A 17,262-nucleotide genomic window follows, 5' to 3' on the forward strand; every position below is an offset into this window, starting at 1 on the left:
GTGTGTCTGCAGGGGAACGTGCAGTTCGAGAGTGACGGGGAGAGCACATGTGTGTCAGAGGAGAGGCTGGTAGACACTGTGGCGGCTCTGACCAACACGCAGCCCGAGGCCATGAGCAAGGCCCTGCTGTACCGCACCGTGGCCACAGGGGGCGGTGACGTCATTGACAAGGGCCACAACGTACAGGAGGCCAGTGACGCCCGAGACGCTTTTGCCAAGGTACCCCCTACACACAAACACACACACACACACAAACACACACACACACACACCACCCACGTCACACAGCAAACTCTCTGGAAACTTTCTCTACTTCTCTCTCTGTACCCTCCCTTGCCTTCCCCACTCTCTCTCTCTCTCTCTCTCTCTCTTTTTCTGGCTTCATTTCTCACACTATCTCCACCCCTGTCCCCTCCAGGCTCTGTACGAGCGGTTGTTCTGCTGGATAGTGAGTCGCATCAACAGTGTGATTGAGGTGCGGGACTACAACCCCGCCCTGCATGGCAAGAACACCGTAATCGGCGTGCTGGACATCTACGGCTTCGAGATCTTTGACAACAACAGGTGTGTGTGACCTGCCACCCAATCCTCAGCCCCCAGCCCCATCTACCTGTCTGTCTGTCTGTCTGTCTGCCTATCTGTGTCTCTACACCCCGATGACTCCGGCCCCCAGGTGTTGTCTCTCTGTCTCATGTACCTGTCTGCCTGTCAGTATGCATCCATCTCCAGTGTCTAAGCTCATTCCTCTCTCCTCTTCTCTACCTCTCTCCCCCCACCCATCCCTTTCCCTTTCTCCCTCTCTCCCCGTTCAGTTTTGAGCAGTTCTGCATTAATTACTGTAACGAGAAGCTGCAGCAGCTCTTCATCGAGCTCATCCTGAGGCAGGAGCAGGAGGAATACCAGCGAGAGGGCATCACCTGGCAGCACGTGAGTCTGACCTTCTCCCAACCGGGCCAATAATATGAACTAACTTTTTATAGTAGAGCTCCTCTGGGTCCTTTTCTCTTGTTGGTGGAGGGATGGGTTTTAAAAAGTATGCAAGCACAAAACCCCATAGATTTGTTATTGCCTCCTGTATATTGTTAATATCAAGCCCTCTGTGTCTGTGAGATCCTGCAGGGAGTGTGGGGTTTGGCTCTGGCTCCCTCTGGTGGAAATGGGAGAAGTGCAGACTTTTTTTTTTCTTTACTTGTATCAGTAGTTTGAGGTGCTGCCAGGCTTTGTGTGAGTGTGTGAGTGTGTGTAAAATGTGTGTGTCAGTGCTTTGGAGTGTGTCCAAGGGGCCACTACAGTACAGTCTATAGGAAGCCCTTAAAAAGACCAATCTAGTGTTCTGTGTTATCTGTGTACATTTATAGTCTCTCAGTTGGGGCCTGTGTTCTTGTTCTATGTCTCTCTATGTGCGTGTGTGTGTGTGTGTATCTGTCCTGTCTGTGTATGTCCATATTCTGTGCTCTCCATTCTGTGTGTATCCCCTGGCCTGTGCTGATCCTTGCCCTCCCCCCCACATCCCCTCCAGATCGAATACTTCAACAACCAGATCATCGTGGACCTGGTGGAGCAGCCCCACCGCGGAATCATCTCCATCCTGGACGAGGCCTGCCTGAGTGTGGGCCGTGTGACCGACCGGCTGTGCCTGGACAGCATGGATAGCAAGCTGGGCCAGCACCCCCACTACACCTCCCGCAAGGTCAGAGTATGCCCCAGTACACACTACACCACTACTGCTCCCCCACTACACAACCCACAAAGTCAGTGTAGCTTTACTGCACCCCACTACAGCTTCTGCTAGGTCAAAGTGTGACTCCCCCACCCCCACTCCTCCAAGCTCTGTTTGCGTTCCCAAGTTACCAATCAATTGAGGTATTTACTCACTTAATTGCACCTTTTTAATGTTTTCTGGATCCTAGAAGAGTTTCAGAGTTCAAGTTTTTTATTAGTCGCAGACAGACAGTAATGGTGTGAAACCAGCAGAGGGAAGCATTATCCAACGATTGCAAACCAGACCACTGCAGTCGATTGTTCCTCTCTCTCTTTCTCTCTCTCTCTCTCTCTCGTTACTTCTTCCATTCTTACTTTCTTTCCCTTTATACTCCTCTGTCCTCACTCCTCCCCTGGGATTTAGTCTCACAGTCAGCAGGAAGTTTTATATATGGACAGATAGATCAATACATGTTTCTACAGCAGCTTAATGTGCTCGGGCATTTTGTAGATATTTTGTGTAGCTCTTTGCTGACACTTGGTGCTTTAATCGCTTGTTGTTGATTCTTCGACTCTGAGAGTACGTTATCCAGACTGTGTGATCTGTACTGTAACCTTGAGTTTGGGGAGTAAACGGAGAATTCGGCTGAGCAAGCTGACAATGTAGAAGTGCTCAGTGTCTCCTGACAGTGTATTGATCTGACACAGGCTGTCTGAATGCGTCAGGTCCCTTTACTGTCTGCTTGAACGTTAGCCTAGTTCTGGTGTGTGGCAGTGTGTGACTGTGTCTCTGTGTGTGTCAGTTTGTGTCTTAGTGTATGCCAGTTTGTGTGTCAGTGTGTGTCCATGAGACATCGTGACAAGTGGAGCAGTGTGGGAGCCTGTGCTGTAGAAGGTCTTGAACTTGCACCAATCCCTGGTCAGGCCAGTCGAGTAAGCCTGTGCTGTGTTCCCCCCACAGCTGTGTCCCACTGAGAAGAGCATGGAGTTCAACAGAGACTTCCGCATTCGCCACTACGCTGGGGACGTCACGTGAGTGTGTCTGTGTTGATGTGTGTCTGCGTGTGTCTCTCTCTGTATAGTATGTATTCAGGTCGGCAGATCTGCCAGGCCTGAGGAGGCAGGCAGTGTGTGCTTTGATTGACATCACAGTCAGACCCCCCCACCCCCAGCCCTCCCTGCCTGCCTCAGCGTGTGATGTGTGACTGACATGGCTCTGATTGCGTCTGTTGGTCGAGACGCTGCAGAGACCTACGCACCATTTGCCTGTTGTCTGCTGCGGTCAGTCCAGCCCTGGTTCTCAACCATACAATCTGTCCAAACAGACCCCCTTCGTACAGGACAGACGCAGCTCCTCTCCTCTCCTCTCTGTATGTGCGTGCCCTGAGGCTCTGCAGTGCAGTGCTGAAGAGCCATCCTGTGTTTTCTCAGGCTGCGCTGCGGCTGCAGACCTCTGTGTTTTGGGGGTGACCTAGAGAAAACACTGCCCTCAATCCAGGAATAGCAGCACAGAGGAAGGTTCAGTTGAGGGTTGTGGGGCCGACACACACACACACACACACACACACATGCAGACAAACACACACACACACACAGACACACTCTCACACACACACACGCAGACACACACGCAGACACACACACACACACACACAGACACACACAGACACACTCTCTCACACACACACACACACACACACACATGCACACACGCACACACAAACAGTGCCCCCTGGACTGCAGACACTTCACTGTCTGGAAACTGTCAGAGTGTTTCAAACTCAGACTGAATCCATTGACCAGAATGCATTATTTCTCCAACTGCGATCAATTTTTTCAGGATTCAGCAATAGATCAGATTTTGCAAAGTTACACTAGGCCCTTGCCAACATGACTTCACCCTCCTGGAGTGCTGTGTGAGGTGTTAATGGAGGTCTGGACTGGGCCAGCCTTCATCACATTCCTCTCCCTCTCTCCCTTCTCCCTGTCTCCCATTCTCCTCATCCTCCTCCTTCTCCCTGTATTTCTTGCCCTTGCCCTCGCCCTCGCCATCATCTTTTCTCTTTCCATCACTCTATTTTTTTCTCCCTCTCCCTCTCCCTCTTCCTCTTTCTCTCCCTCACTCCCTCAGCAGTGTCTGAGTGCGGCTGTCACCTTCTTTCATGTCGCAGTGTCTCTGATTTCACAGCCAGTGCCACTCTGCTTCTATATTTACTCCTGCTGCCCCACATTTCAGCTGCCGTCCCCGGTTCACAGCTTGCCCCAGTTCTCTCAGGCTGCCCAGTCCTTCTGGCCGTGACCTTGCCCTGACCCCTGCCGTGACCCCACCACAACCTCCTGGGTCAGCCGCAGCCTGTACCGTGCTGGCCTGATGCTGTCTGCTTGCAACTCTGATACTTTCACAGACTGTGCCTGGAGCTGGGTTGTCCTCATCCTCTCTCCATCTCTCTGTCTTTCTAATGCTCGTTCTCTCTGACTCTATCTCTCTCCATTTCTTCTATTACTTTATCACTCGCCATTTCTTCCTTCTCTATCACTCTTTCTCTCCTCTGTCTCTCTCTCCTCTCCCCCTCTCTGTGTTTTTCAAAGCCTAGTACAAACCAGAGCACTGCAGTGCAGGCAGAGCTCTCCGCTGAGCCACGACCCAGATACCTGAATACAGCGCTCTTCAAAGACAGAGAGAGAGAGAGAGAGAGAGTGTGTTAGCGGTCTGATGTTAATGAAGACACAGCTGGAATATGACACAGTGCTGTGTGTGTCTGTCAGGGCAGCTGTAGTCTCCTAATCATGTTTTTAATATTCTCCCCTGATTACTTTAGCCCTCCCTTTCAGCAACTTTGTGTTTTAATTCTGTCTGTCTGGCTGTGTTTCAGGTACTTTGTGTTTTACCTGTCTGTTTGTGTTTCAGGTACTCTGTGGAGGGCTTCATAGACAAAAACAGAGACCCTCTGTTCCAGGACTTCAAGCGCCTCATGTACAACAGGTGAGAGCCCTCTTAGTTTAGCCTGTGATGACTACACACACCCTCCCCCAGCCAGGACTGCGCTCTTTCCCTGCTCTCTCTCTCTCTCTCTCTCTCTCTCTCTCTCTCTCTCTCTCTCTCTCTCTCTTTGTGTTGAAGGACACAGTGTGCTGGCACTCTTTCAACATTCACCTTCACTGGATCAAATCAATTAGTTGTATTCCACTCCAAACTAAAGAGAGCCCTCAGACAGTCAGGGTCTGGGTGGCTCTTTGTATTACCAAGTTAAATAAACTATTTCTCTCTCCCTCACCCTTTTCTCTCTCTTATCCCTGCCTCTCCCTCACTCTTCCTCTCTCCCCCCCCCACCCCCAGCTCAGACCCTGTCCTGCAGGAGATGTGGCCGGACGGTCAGCTGGGTATCAGCGAGGTGACAAAGCGACCCTTGACCGCTGCTACTCTCTTCAAGAACTCCATGATCGCTCTTGTGGAGAACTTGGCATGCAAGGTTAGACACCACAGACACACACACACACTGTAACACTCACACATTCAAACACTCTAAAACACACACTTGCACTCACTCGCACACTGGGATGGTGTATTCAGGACAGCCATAAGTTTTCTAGGTCATATTGAAGGAGAGTTACCCCCCCCCACAGCCCAGTGGGACCCCAGTTCTGGAACACACCAACCCCCCCCTCCTCCTCCAATTCCCCCCTCCTCTCCTGGATCCAGTGCTGGAATCTGGGGCACCCTTGTTTGCACAGTCCTCTGTCTCTGTGGGCGCCATGTGAGGAGAGAGAGAGAGTCAAGAAGAGAGAAAAGAGAGTGTGAGACAGAGGAGATAAGGAGAGAGAGCCTCCTTCTCGCCCAGCCTGAGCGCAGTCCCACCCTGCCAGACATCAGCCCTGATTAATAGGCCCAGGCCCCTCTGAGCTATTCCTGTTTCTGGGCTGACAGTGATGGAGAGGGAGGAAGAGGAAGAGGAGGAAGGAGGAGGTGGGGGATGGCAACTCCTGCAGGGTATCTTGAGTTGTATCTTCACAGCTCCTTGATTCCCACACAGGTGTTTCCCTAAACCACTCTCTCCCTCCATACCCTCTGGTTTCCAGTGCCTTATGAACTTCTTGCTAGTTCAGGACTGACTCCCCCCACACCACACACACACACACACACACAGACATCCACACCAGCCTGTGGAGAGCTGGCAGCTTTCACCCTCGTGCCAGCTCGGCAGTGACACGCAAGCCTGAATCCACTCTCACTGAAGGCACCGCAGGACTGTGGGGAACAGCCGGAGGGGGCGGGTCTGGGATGTGTTTCAGGAAATGGAGAACTGTCTGTGATTCATGGCTGCAGTTCTTGTCCTTAACTGAGCCTATCTTCATGCCTCTCTGTCTCCCTCTGTCAAATTCGAGTTCAAAATGGGCTTTATTGGTATGACAAGTTTACACAAGTGTTGTCAAAGCACTATCACATACAGTAAAAGGAACAGAATAACTGTCTCCCTCTGTCTCCTTCCATTTCCCCCTGTGTCCTTGTCTCCCCTTGTCTCTTCCCATCTCTCTATCTGTAGGAGCCATACTACGTGCGCTGTGTCAAGCCCAATGATGTGAAGTCTCCGGTGGTGTTTGAGGAGGCACGCTGCCGCCACCAGGTGGAGTACCTGGGCCTGCTGGAAAACGTCAGGGTGCGCCGTGCAGGATTTGCCTACCGCCAGCCCTATGACCGCTTCCTGCAGAGGTGAGTCTCCACACACAACACATGTAGTGTGTGCAGTCAGAGCTCCTACTCAAATTGCCATCTCAGATGCACCTCTGAGTGTCCAATCCGCACAGCCTCACAAAGACCGGTTCCCTGACACAATGTGTTTGTATGTTATAGCAAGTCCAGAGAGGGATTACGTCACCATAACAACTTCATACACTATGAGCCCATTACACACACACACACACACACACACACACACTGACTGCACCATCACACACACACACACACACACACTGACTGCACCATCACACACACACACACACACACACACACAGACTGCACCATCACACACACACACACACACTGACTGCACCATCACACACACACACACACACACACACACACACACAAACACTGACTGCACCATCACACACACACACACACACACACACACACTGACTGCACCATCACACACACACACACACACACACACACACACACACACACACACACTGACTGCACCATCACACACACTGACTGCACCATCACACACACACACACACACACACACTGACTGCACCATCACACACACACACACACACACACACACACACACACACACACACACGCATACACTGACTGCACCATCACACACACTGACTGCACCATCACACACACACACACACACACACACACACACACACACACATGCACGCATACACTGACTGCACCATCACACACACTGACAGCACCATCACACACACACACACACACACACAGACTGCACCATCACACACACACACACACACACACACACAAACACTGACTGCACCATCACACACACACACACACACACACACACACACTGACTGCACCATCACACACACACACACACACACACACACACACACACAAACACTGACTGCACCATCACACACACACACACACACACACACACACTGACTGCACCATCACACACACATACACACACACACAAACACTGACTGCACCATCACACACACACACACACACACACACACACACACACACTGACTGCACCATCACACACACACACACACACACACACACACTGACTGCACCATCACACACACACACACACACACACACACACACACACACAAACACTGACTGCACCATCACACACACACACACACACACACACACACACACTGACTGCACCATCACACACACACACACACACACACACACACACACACACATGCACGCATACACTGACTGCACCATCACACACACTGACTGCACCATCACACACACACACACACACACACACACACACACATGCACGCATACACTGACTGCACCATCACACACACTGACTGCACCATCACACACACACACACACACACACACACAGACTGCACCATCACACACACACACACACACACACACACACACACACACACTGACTGCACCATCACACACACACACACACACACACACACACTGACTGCACCATCACACACAGACACACACACACACACACACACACACACACACTGTACTCCCTAAAGCCCAAGCTATAGTAAAGGTATGCACACTCTGTCCACACTGACTAAACCCTCACTGTCCTGGACAAGGTCAAGTTCTGATTTTTAACCTTATTTAACTTAATGTTCTTTGGAAACATATTTATAGTTCTCTGCCCCAAGAGCTATTCTCAGACTGGCTTTTCAAAGACATATTTAGCTGTTATTGAAAGATTTAATCGAGATGCATGTGTTCACTAAGTAGAATTTACAGCTTTCTTAATTTCTCAGATGAAATGTCCTCCAGAGGAGTATTTGAAAAACACCAGCCTGTGGGTAATTGAGATATGGTGTCTGAGAACCAGAGAGAGATCTGATTAGGAATTGACAGCCCCTACGTTGCTTTGCAATTCTTTGAGTGGTAGTGTCAGTGAACCAGTGTGTCACAGTGTGTGTGAGTCAGTGGCTGTTACTGTGTGCCAGTGTGCCTAGGTCAGTGATTTATTAAGGGTGAACCACTTACATTTCTCTCAGTTTATGGAAAATTGTACGGTTAAAAAATAATTATTTGAATTAGGCATAGAGATGAAAGTAGGAATGGTCTCTCAGCTTCATTTAGGTTATTTGGGGAGCATTGTTTTGAGTGGTACAGCAAAATTCTTCTTTGTTGGTTATACTGGCATTCAGGTAATATGTCTCTCTATTAAAATTGAAAATTTGGCAATGGTACGTTTTAATTTGGGGATACACCCTCTCCCCCTCTCCCCTGTGTCAGATATAAGATGACGTGTGAGTACACCTGGCCCAATCACCTGATGGACACGGACCGGGCAGCCGTGGAGTCGATCATCACGCAGCATGGTTTCCAGGACGACGTGGCGTACGGGCTGACCAAGCTGTTCGTGCGCACTCCACGCACCCTGTTCACCCTGGAGCAAGAGAGGGCTGCACTCATCCCCATCCTTGTGCTCTTCCTGCAGAAGGTAGGGGGTGCTGTCTGCGCTCTCACCACCACCCCGCTTTCTCGCTTCTTCTCTATTTCACTTTCTCCCTCTCCCTCTCTCCCTGTCTCTTGTTTTTTCTCTTTTCTCTTCCCTCATCCTCACTGACTTCCAGTTTTTTGTCTCTCCTTCTCACTTTTCTCATATTTTTAAAATGTTCCCTGCATGTTATTATTATTATTATTATTATTATTTACTTTACTCTACAAAATATATCATTAGTGTCCTGTGTAAGGAGCTGCAGATCGCCACCTATCCCTAAATAATTGTGTAATTAGGTGGTGGACATTTTGCTCTCAATCACTTAACGAGACTGTTAACGAGTGGGATTGCGGTGGCCATCCGGGGGGGGGGGTGCACCTCAGCGTTGCCTTTGATGTGGCTGAGAGTGAGCGGCCGACTCTTGTAGCAGCTTCAAACCCAGCTGAGTTAACGAGAATCAATTGCAATTACAGTAATTTATTGTACTACAAACTGGTCAAACTGGACTGCGCAGTCTCCGTACAGCAGCACTGAGTGCCTGCCCCCCAGGCAAATGCACTCCGCCTGCTGTGATGAAAAGAGAAAGAGAAAAGATTCCCTATATGTCTATCTGACTGTGTGAGTGTCTGTCGGCCTCACAAATACAGATTAAAACTAGCTTAGTCTGCCTGTCTAAGACACCCAGAAACACAGTCATAGACAGACAGACAGACATATACTGTCAGATATAGAACAGACAGTTAGAGACGCAAAGTCGACAGTCAGACATCAGGTCAGACTCGCTATCATTCTGGTCAAACAGTCAGACACACAGACCAGCTCTTTCTAAGCTGCGTTTCTTGAACTGTGTCTTAAAGTTGCCCTTGGTAATAGGTCATCTGCTATGAAATACAAAGACTACTTCTAATAATAATAGTAATACTAATGTTGATAAACATTAGTGTGCCCAAGGCCCTTGTGTGTGCTGACTGTGTGCCTGTGTTGCCCAGGTGTGGCGCGGGGCGCTGGCGAGGATGCGCTGCCGACGGATGCGGGCCATCTACACTATCATGGGCGCGTACAAGCGGCACAAGGTGAAGGCCCACTTCCGTGAGGTGGAGCACCGCTTCGCCAACGTCAGGAACATGCCGGACTACGGGCGCAGTGTGCAGTGGCCCGAGCCCCCCGCGGTGCTCGCCCTGTTCCAGACCAACACACAGTTACTCTATCGTCGGTGAGCACTGTGTGAGTGTGTGTGTGTGTCTGCCTGCGTCTGCTTAGGCAGTATGTCTGCTTCTGTCTATTTGTGTGTGATTATCTCTGCGCTCTCTCTCTCTCTCTCTCTCACTCTCTCTCTCTCTCTCTCTCTCTCTCTCTCTCTCTCTCTGTCCCTCTGTCAGGTGGTGGGCTCGTCAGATCATTAAGAACATCCCCCCCTCCCACATGGCTGAGGTGCGGGCCAAGGTGGCAGCGCTGGGGGCCCTGCAGGGGGAGAGACCAGCATGGGGTTGCAACAGGACTTGGGAGAGAGATTACCTGTCCTCTGTGAGTTGGGGGGGATGAACGAAATAAAGAAAACCTGTTGATGTATGCAGGCTACTGATTGGTTGTGTGTGACTGAGCACAGACTGACCACAGCCCACTCCCTGCCCCCTTCTCCCCCACACTGACTCACACAATGCAATTATCCAGTTCCCCCGATCTGTCTCTCCAGCAGCACGAGAGTCACAGCAGGTCCTGATTTCCAAACAACAGCCGCCCTGTGATCCAGCTCCCACTCTTAATTAACCATCCACAACCCAATTAAACACGTGATAACCCACTTAGCATGGCTGCAGCGTCGTTAAACTGGTGTCCTCGTGCCTGAGCTAAGGATGTCCTTCACTCAGGGCTGAGTCACAGGACTCCCTGGCCTGATGTCAGAGGTCTCACTAACCGCATTATCAGAGCTGGAATGGGGGGAAGGGGGACTTTTCATCAAACAGCCAAAGTCTGCCCTTCATTTTCCAGAGAAAGAAAGTTGAAGGGTGTTGCACCCAGACAGTTAACCCATCAAAGTTGAGAGGTTTAGTTAATCAGTGATCGGCTGTACTTCATCCTTACAGTGTTGCGGTGTATATGAGGCTCTGTATGTGTGCATGTGTTTCAGGCTGGAGACTCCCCACAGTACAGCTCCAGCTTTGCTAAGGTGCTGAAGGACCTGAAGAACAAAGACCAGTTCAGCAGCGTGCTGTTCTCCAGCCTGGTCCGCAAGGTACTTGTTCCTAGGCACTGCCCTTCCCCAGACAACACGTGGCATTAACACCTATAAGGATGTGACACACGAGGCCTCCAGCCTGTATCAGTATAGCAACTGTATGGCGTTAATATCCCTGTTAAGTCTGTGAGTCACTGACGCCCACCTACACACGGACACCCCCCGTGTTCCCTTACACACATGGAAACATACGTGCCAAGAGATGCTGTGTGTATTTTTTTGTACTTGTCTCTTACTTTGATCCCCTCTCTGCACCAGGTGAACCGGTTCAATAAGAGTTCCGACCGTGCCGTGCTGCTCACAGACATCTACCTGTACAAGCTGGAGCCCCGCAAAAACTTCAAACTGCTGAAGAAGATTTCCCTGGACACTGTGAGTGCTGCCCCCGAGCCCCCACACAGAGAAACACAGATCTAGGGACATGGCACGGTACACTGAGTGGCACTGGGCACAGTACAGTTGACAGAGCTTGTGTTTTCCCGCTGACACTGCAAGGTCAGTGCTGGGGGAGCCAGTGTGGATTACCTTGGCCCACACTGTGTACCGGGCCGGTGCTAAGAGGCTTACCCTAGAGTGAACTGCCTTCTCCCTCACCCCCTCCCTCCCTGCCTCACAGTCACAGGTGTAAGTCCCAAGCGGAGGTGCTAGATCTCAACCCCTATCGAACTTTGAGAGTGGCCTGCACTGTGACACCAGACATATTAATACACTGCACCCCACGTCACTCACACACCTGCTGCTGTCATCACAGCGGGATAGGATGGACGCTGGGATACAGACACTGAGGACACAGGGACAGAACACAGACAGGACGGTCAGGACACATTCACACACAGGACAGACAAGACAGGCACAGATTGGACAGGACAGACACCAAGACACAGGCATGACAGGAAGACACACACACACACACAAAGACAGATAGACACCCACAGGATGGACACGCACACACGCACACAGAAGGACAGATATAAGGACACATGCATACAGACATGGAGTCACATGGAGTCGCATGGACACCGTCCCCGCTCGTGCGCTGTGTGTAACGCCTCCCCCCGTGTGCACATGTGTGTCTGTGCAGGTGACGGGCCTGAGCGTGACGGCAGGCAGTGACCAGATGGTGGTGCTGCACACTGTGGCCCGGGACGACGTGCTGCTGTGTCTGCAGAGTGGCGCGCTGAGCCCCAATGAGGACCGTGTGGGAGAGCTGCTCGGGACACTGGCTGACCACTTTGCGCGGTGAGACATACGCCCTGCCACCCTGACTAGCACACACTGAGTGAGACATGCAGAGAGACACACTGAAGCACTGGGACACACTGAAGCACTGGGACACACTGAGATGCACTGAGATACTGAGTCACACTGAGGTAATGTGACACGCTGAGACGGTGGATGAGGGTGCAGTCGGGTGCTGGAGCTTGCAGCCCCTCACCAGCTGTCAGGCTGCTGATGGGGAGAGCAGAGCAGGGCCAGGCCAGTGCTATAGAGCCGGGCTAATCGGCGCACTCTCTGTGTCTTTGTCTGCACACTCCCCCACTGCCGTCCCTTTGTCCGGCCATCTGGGGCGATTACAGGGGTCACAACCTTCAGAAACTGATCACAGGCTGCAGGGGGAGTTAGGGGGTGGAGGGGGTCATCTGCAGGGATGACAACACACCCTCCTCTCACCCCACCCCTGCATACGTCTCCCCGAGTGAAGTGTGTCTGTCTACAGAGAATGAGGGACGTGCTGTGGCTTTTCACACTGAAAGCGTGTCGGGTTCTGGAGCAGGAATGTGAGGACACTGTAGTTCCACAGCACAAACCTCCACAGCTGCCTCGTATTCGCACCCCCCGCAGCACGATGTCCTGACTTAGTCATTTGCACTGAACTAATTATTATTATTATGAAACTAAGGACATTTTAGAAAACAGAAAACAGAAGAGTAGTGTTTACTTTTCTTTACAGTTTAAAGACAGCTTTTGAAGGGGTACGGCAAATGATCCGTAAAACATCAAACAAATCTGCCCTTTCTCTTTTTCTGGCACACTCCCTCTCTCTCCCTCTCTCTGGCACACTCCCTCCCTCTCTCTCTCTCTCTCTCTCTCTCTCTCTATCTCTATCTCCCTCTGGCACACGTCCCTTCTGTATTTCTCTGGCACACTCCCCCCATTCTCCCCTCCCTCTCTCCCTCTCTCTTTCCATCTCTCTCTCTCTCTCTCTCTCACAGGTGTCAGCTGGGGTTGCTCCCACTGTTTTTCTCTCCGCCTTTGTCACTGTGTGAATAGGCATATATAGGGGGCGGGGCTTTGGAGAGGTCAAGCCCCGCCCATACCATCTGCTGTGACAGCTGGCAGCACGCGCCGGGGGTAGTGGCGGGGTTAGAGAGGGGTGTGGTCTTTGAGTCTCAGGGTTCAGTCCTCTATTCAAGCTCTATGTCCTCTCCACATATTTTCTTTTTCTTTCTTTTACCTAAATATATTCCACCCCCTCCGGTCCCCCATCTCTGCCCTCCACATCTGTCGGCAGTATGGTCCTTAATGTGATGCGATGTGTTGTCTGTGTTGATAGAATTGAATGATGTGGCTGCCCTGGCAACAGCTCTGATCCCCGCGGCAAAGGCTGTGTGCCTGCTGCCTCTTCTCCCTCCCCCAGGGCCGTCTGCTCTGGCCTGTCCCTCTGCATCACCCTCCCCAGCTCCCTGCCCTTCACTCGCGGGCCACAGACGACACCTCTAGGAATAATAAATAAACAGGAATGCGTGTTGATACCCGAGCGTGCACAGGGTATGCAGAATCCAACTGCATTTCTTACATAAAGTTAATATTTGCCTTCTCGGTTAATGTCTCCTGAAACTGTTGGTAATTGTATCTATGTATAGTTTCCCCTGCACTGTAACAGTCGGGGATTTGGACAGTGAGCTCCCCCAGAAGAACTGAACTGCTGTTTTCTCTCTCAGACATGACCTGACCTCAGAGCGGCTTGCCGCCATGCTAATCTGAGCAGGGAGCTGCGGACTGAGGGAGGACAGTGTCTGTCTGTGACTCTGCCCCAATCACACTGCTACTGATAGGGCCAGCTATCTCTCCCTGCCCCCTCCCTGTCAGCTGTTTTGCGAAGAGCTTTGAAACTAATATGTCTGGTTTAAATGCACAACCTTGTCATTTTTTTCCTTTCTTACTTCTCTACTGATAAAATTAGAACCATGATCACACAGAATGGTTACTGTTGTCTTTGCGGGGAAGGCATCAACATTAGTAGTTTTATTTTATTTTATTATAATTGGTAAAAAGTGCCTTGTTGATTGCTTTAAATGGCTGTGTGTGAGAAGACATTGTAAGGCGATTAGGAAAGGATACAGACATGTAGGCGGAATAGGGGGTCTGGACAAGCAGGAACTCAGATGGAGATAAACAGGGATGTAAATGTCAGTGTCGTGTATGTGGCCCAGTGTGGGGCTAAGTTTAGAGTCTGGGCTCTGTGTGGCTCGACGTGGTGCGGCGTGTCTCTGCTCAGTGGGTCTGTGCGCGCTTCCCTCCCCGGTCCCCACTCTCTCCACGGAGGATGGGTTGCTCTGGAAATGGTTGATAGGCTGCTACTCATTAACAGCTGAGGAAATAATGAGCTTGAAGATACATAGGATGGGATTGGCAGGCAGGTCAGGGTAGGCCAGAGGGTGAAGGAGAGAGGTGGACGCTCAATGCATCAGGTCCACAGGTGTCTCAGTGGAGAGGATAATCGAGGACATGGCAGACAGGGTGCAAGGCAGGTCAGAGGGACTCAATCAGCAAACCAAACAAACACACAGACTGGACACAGGAGATGACAGAAGTCATAACTAAAGGTAAAAAGGTAGCTGCTACCACAGGGAAACAGAGAGGTGCTAATTGAGTTGTTTTGTAGTGAAGAGTGTGACTAATTAATGTGTTTGTCTGTGTCTCACTCCTGCCCTGTCCTATGTCAGCTCACCACATACCTCTGGTTTTGTTCCTGACACACTCTCTCCTTCTCTCTTACTCTCTACCCCAAACCCAGTGCCCCCCAGTAATTCTCTTCCGCTCTGTTCATTCAGTGAAGTGTGTCCTTTCTCCAGCCCCAGTGTCAATCTGGGGGGGTTCATGTGATGGAGGAACAGTCTGTGTATTTCCGCCCATATTATGTTTGACAGGAGATTTTGGGGGTACTGTCATTCCCAAGGGTCCAATTACTGCTCTGTGAGAGACAGTGTGTAGGAGGTGGGAGAAACCAGGAAACTGGTGATCATTATGGCTTAGGATCTCTCCAAGCTTGAGGGAAGCTCAGCAGTCTCAGGCCCAGTGCTGTTTTTCTTATTAAGTTATGAACCCTCTCTGGACTGTCTTGCCCACACATTTCCTGGTTACATTTTGTGATAGTAGTAGTGACTGGTGATCTGTTGTGTTAGGATAAGTGGAAGTTCCCAGGTATATATTTAGTAACGTACCCAGGGTGCATTCCCATTGCACACCAGTGGACAAGACCCCTGGCCACCTAAGGGAGTGTTCTCTGGTCCCTCCTCTCCCGCAGGACAGTTGGACCCATGTGTTACCACCTCCCTGCTCGCTGCTGACCAATTTTTTTTCACTTCCACTTTGTGTGACTGGCATTATTTTTGTTTATGCTGAACGCTGAATAATTCATCATCTCCTGCCACGCAGTGCACCAGAAACCCACGCGGCTTGGCTGGGGAAGGAGAGGGCGAGGGTGAGGCTGTAAACAGGGCTCTTTAAGCGCAGAGTCTGAACAAACGCAGTGTGAAATATTGATGAGCGTCCTCGTTACGGCGCAGCACTTAGAGAGCAGCTAAACTCCGGCTGATTACTCCAGCACACAGCCGGGGGGGTGGGTGGCACACTGGTATCCAGGCTCTTTATTTTATTTGATATAAACAGCTGCTTAGAGGCTGTCTGCCAGAGGGACACACAGACAGAAAGACAGAGCTCCGAGCTCCGAGATCGAATCCATCCTGGTATGTAATTTCAGACAGAATCAGCTGCTCACAGAGGTGCCGCTGGCATTGGGCAGTGCAGCTGCTCCACAGGGCATGGGCACAACCAGGCACGTTAATCAATCTGAGCTCAGTGCTGGTAAGCGCGCTGCTGAAGTATGTTTGTGTGCCGCAGCATGTCTGGCTGTTTTTCACATGGCCTCCCTGCTGAAGGCTATAGTTGTGTGCTGGACAGAGAGATATGATTTTCTCACTTTTGGTCTTTTGACTATGAATTCTTAATGGCCAACAATTGTGGTTTACATTCCTTACTGCTTGTCTGGAGTGCTAGTGCGGTCAGAACTCCGCTCTGGTTCGAACCGCCATTTCTCAGCACACCCCACTCTGCACAGCCTCAGCAGTAGAGCGATAAACCGCTATGCCAAAAGACAGGTCCCCTGGCATGGGGGATTTGTACACTTGGCTGCATTCAGATAGGGTTTACGACACCATAATGAGCTCATCCCCTTTCACTGGGTTAAAAATGCGGCCTATCCACACAAACTGACTGAGACACTTCTGACACCCACGTCTTGCCTGAGCCCCGGTTTTTCAGCGCTGATGGAAACAGACTGCTTCTGAAACTGCTATCCCTTTATTACCAGAGAGGAACAGCAACGGGTGTTTTAGCAGACAGCGGTTATAGATGTTCAGTTTAATAATCAGCGCATGTCTTAAGCAGTCACAATGGCACAATCTGTTCTTATCTTAAAGAATGCCCTTTGCTTCACAGAGACAGTGCTTGACACAGACAGGTTACTACATGACAAAGCAGTCTTCAGCAGCGCACTTCACACCAGCTAAGTTCAGAGCCCAGAACCAGAGAACAGTTGTGAGTTCAAGGAGCAAATGTCCAGTGGAGTTGTGGATGCAGGCTCCCCGGTTTCAAGGGGGGCAGTGCTGGTCTGTATCTGTCTGTGTCTCTCTGACTGAGTGTGTGCATATGTGACTTTGAGTGTGCAAGGAAAACAGAGAAACATTGCTAAAGTTAGGGGAGGGAGGGAGGGAGAGAGGGTCTCCTCAGACACATTCAGCAGCAGTTTCTGTGGCCCAGTTCTGTCTGCGTGTTTTTGTTGTAATGAATAATTCAGCACAGCGGAGCAGTGCCTCCCTAGCAGACACACTGAGAGATTTATTAACAAGGTTATCCTCACAGCGCAATAGACACTGA

General features: G+C 50.7%; 1 protein-coding gene across 1 annotated transcript in view; it reads left to right on the forward strand.

Moving 5' to 3' along the window:
• myo1g (myosin IG) overlaps positions 1-17,262 on the forward strand; it is a 29,780-nt gene that overhangs the window by 9,545 nt on the left and 2,973 nt on the right. The window contains exons 8-21 of the mRNA XM_066690994.1: positions 13-219; positions 419-564; positions 813-927; positions 1,520-1,690; positions 2,663-2,733; positions 4,610-4,684; positions 5,039-5,171; positions 6,243-6,409; positions 8,660-8,867; positions 9,857-10,080; positions 10,247-10,391; positions 10,996-11,100; positions 11,362-11,475; positions 12,185-12,342. Of these exons, the coding sequence (XP_066547091.1) occupies positions 13-219; positions 419-564; positions 813-927; positions 1,520-1,690; positions 2,663-2,733; positions 4,610-4,684; positions 5,039-5,171; positions 6,243-6,409; positions 8,660-8,867; positions 9,857-10,080; positions 10,247-10,391; positions 10,996-11,100; positions 11,362-11,475; positions 12,185-12,342 (2,039 nt within the window). The remainder of the gene's footprint in view (positions 1-12; positions 220-418; positions 565-812; positions 928-1,519; positions 1,691-2,662; positions 2,734-4,609; positions 4,685-5,038; positions 5,172-6,242; positions 6,410-8,659; positions 8,868-9,856; positions 10,081-10,246; positions 10,392-10,995; positions 11,101-11,361; positions 11,476-12,184; positions 12,343-17,262) is intronic.

Source organism: Amia ocellicauda, chromosome 18, assembly GCF_036373705.1.
Source record: "Amia ocellicauda isolate fAmiCal2 chromosome 18, fAmiCal2.hap1, whole genome shotgun sequence".
In the NCBI taxonomy this organism is placed as follows: domain Eukaryota; kingdom Metazoa; phylum Chordata; class Actinopteri; order Amiiformes; family Amiidae; genus Amia; species Amia ocellicauda.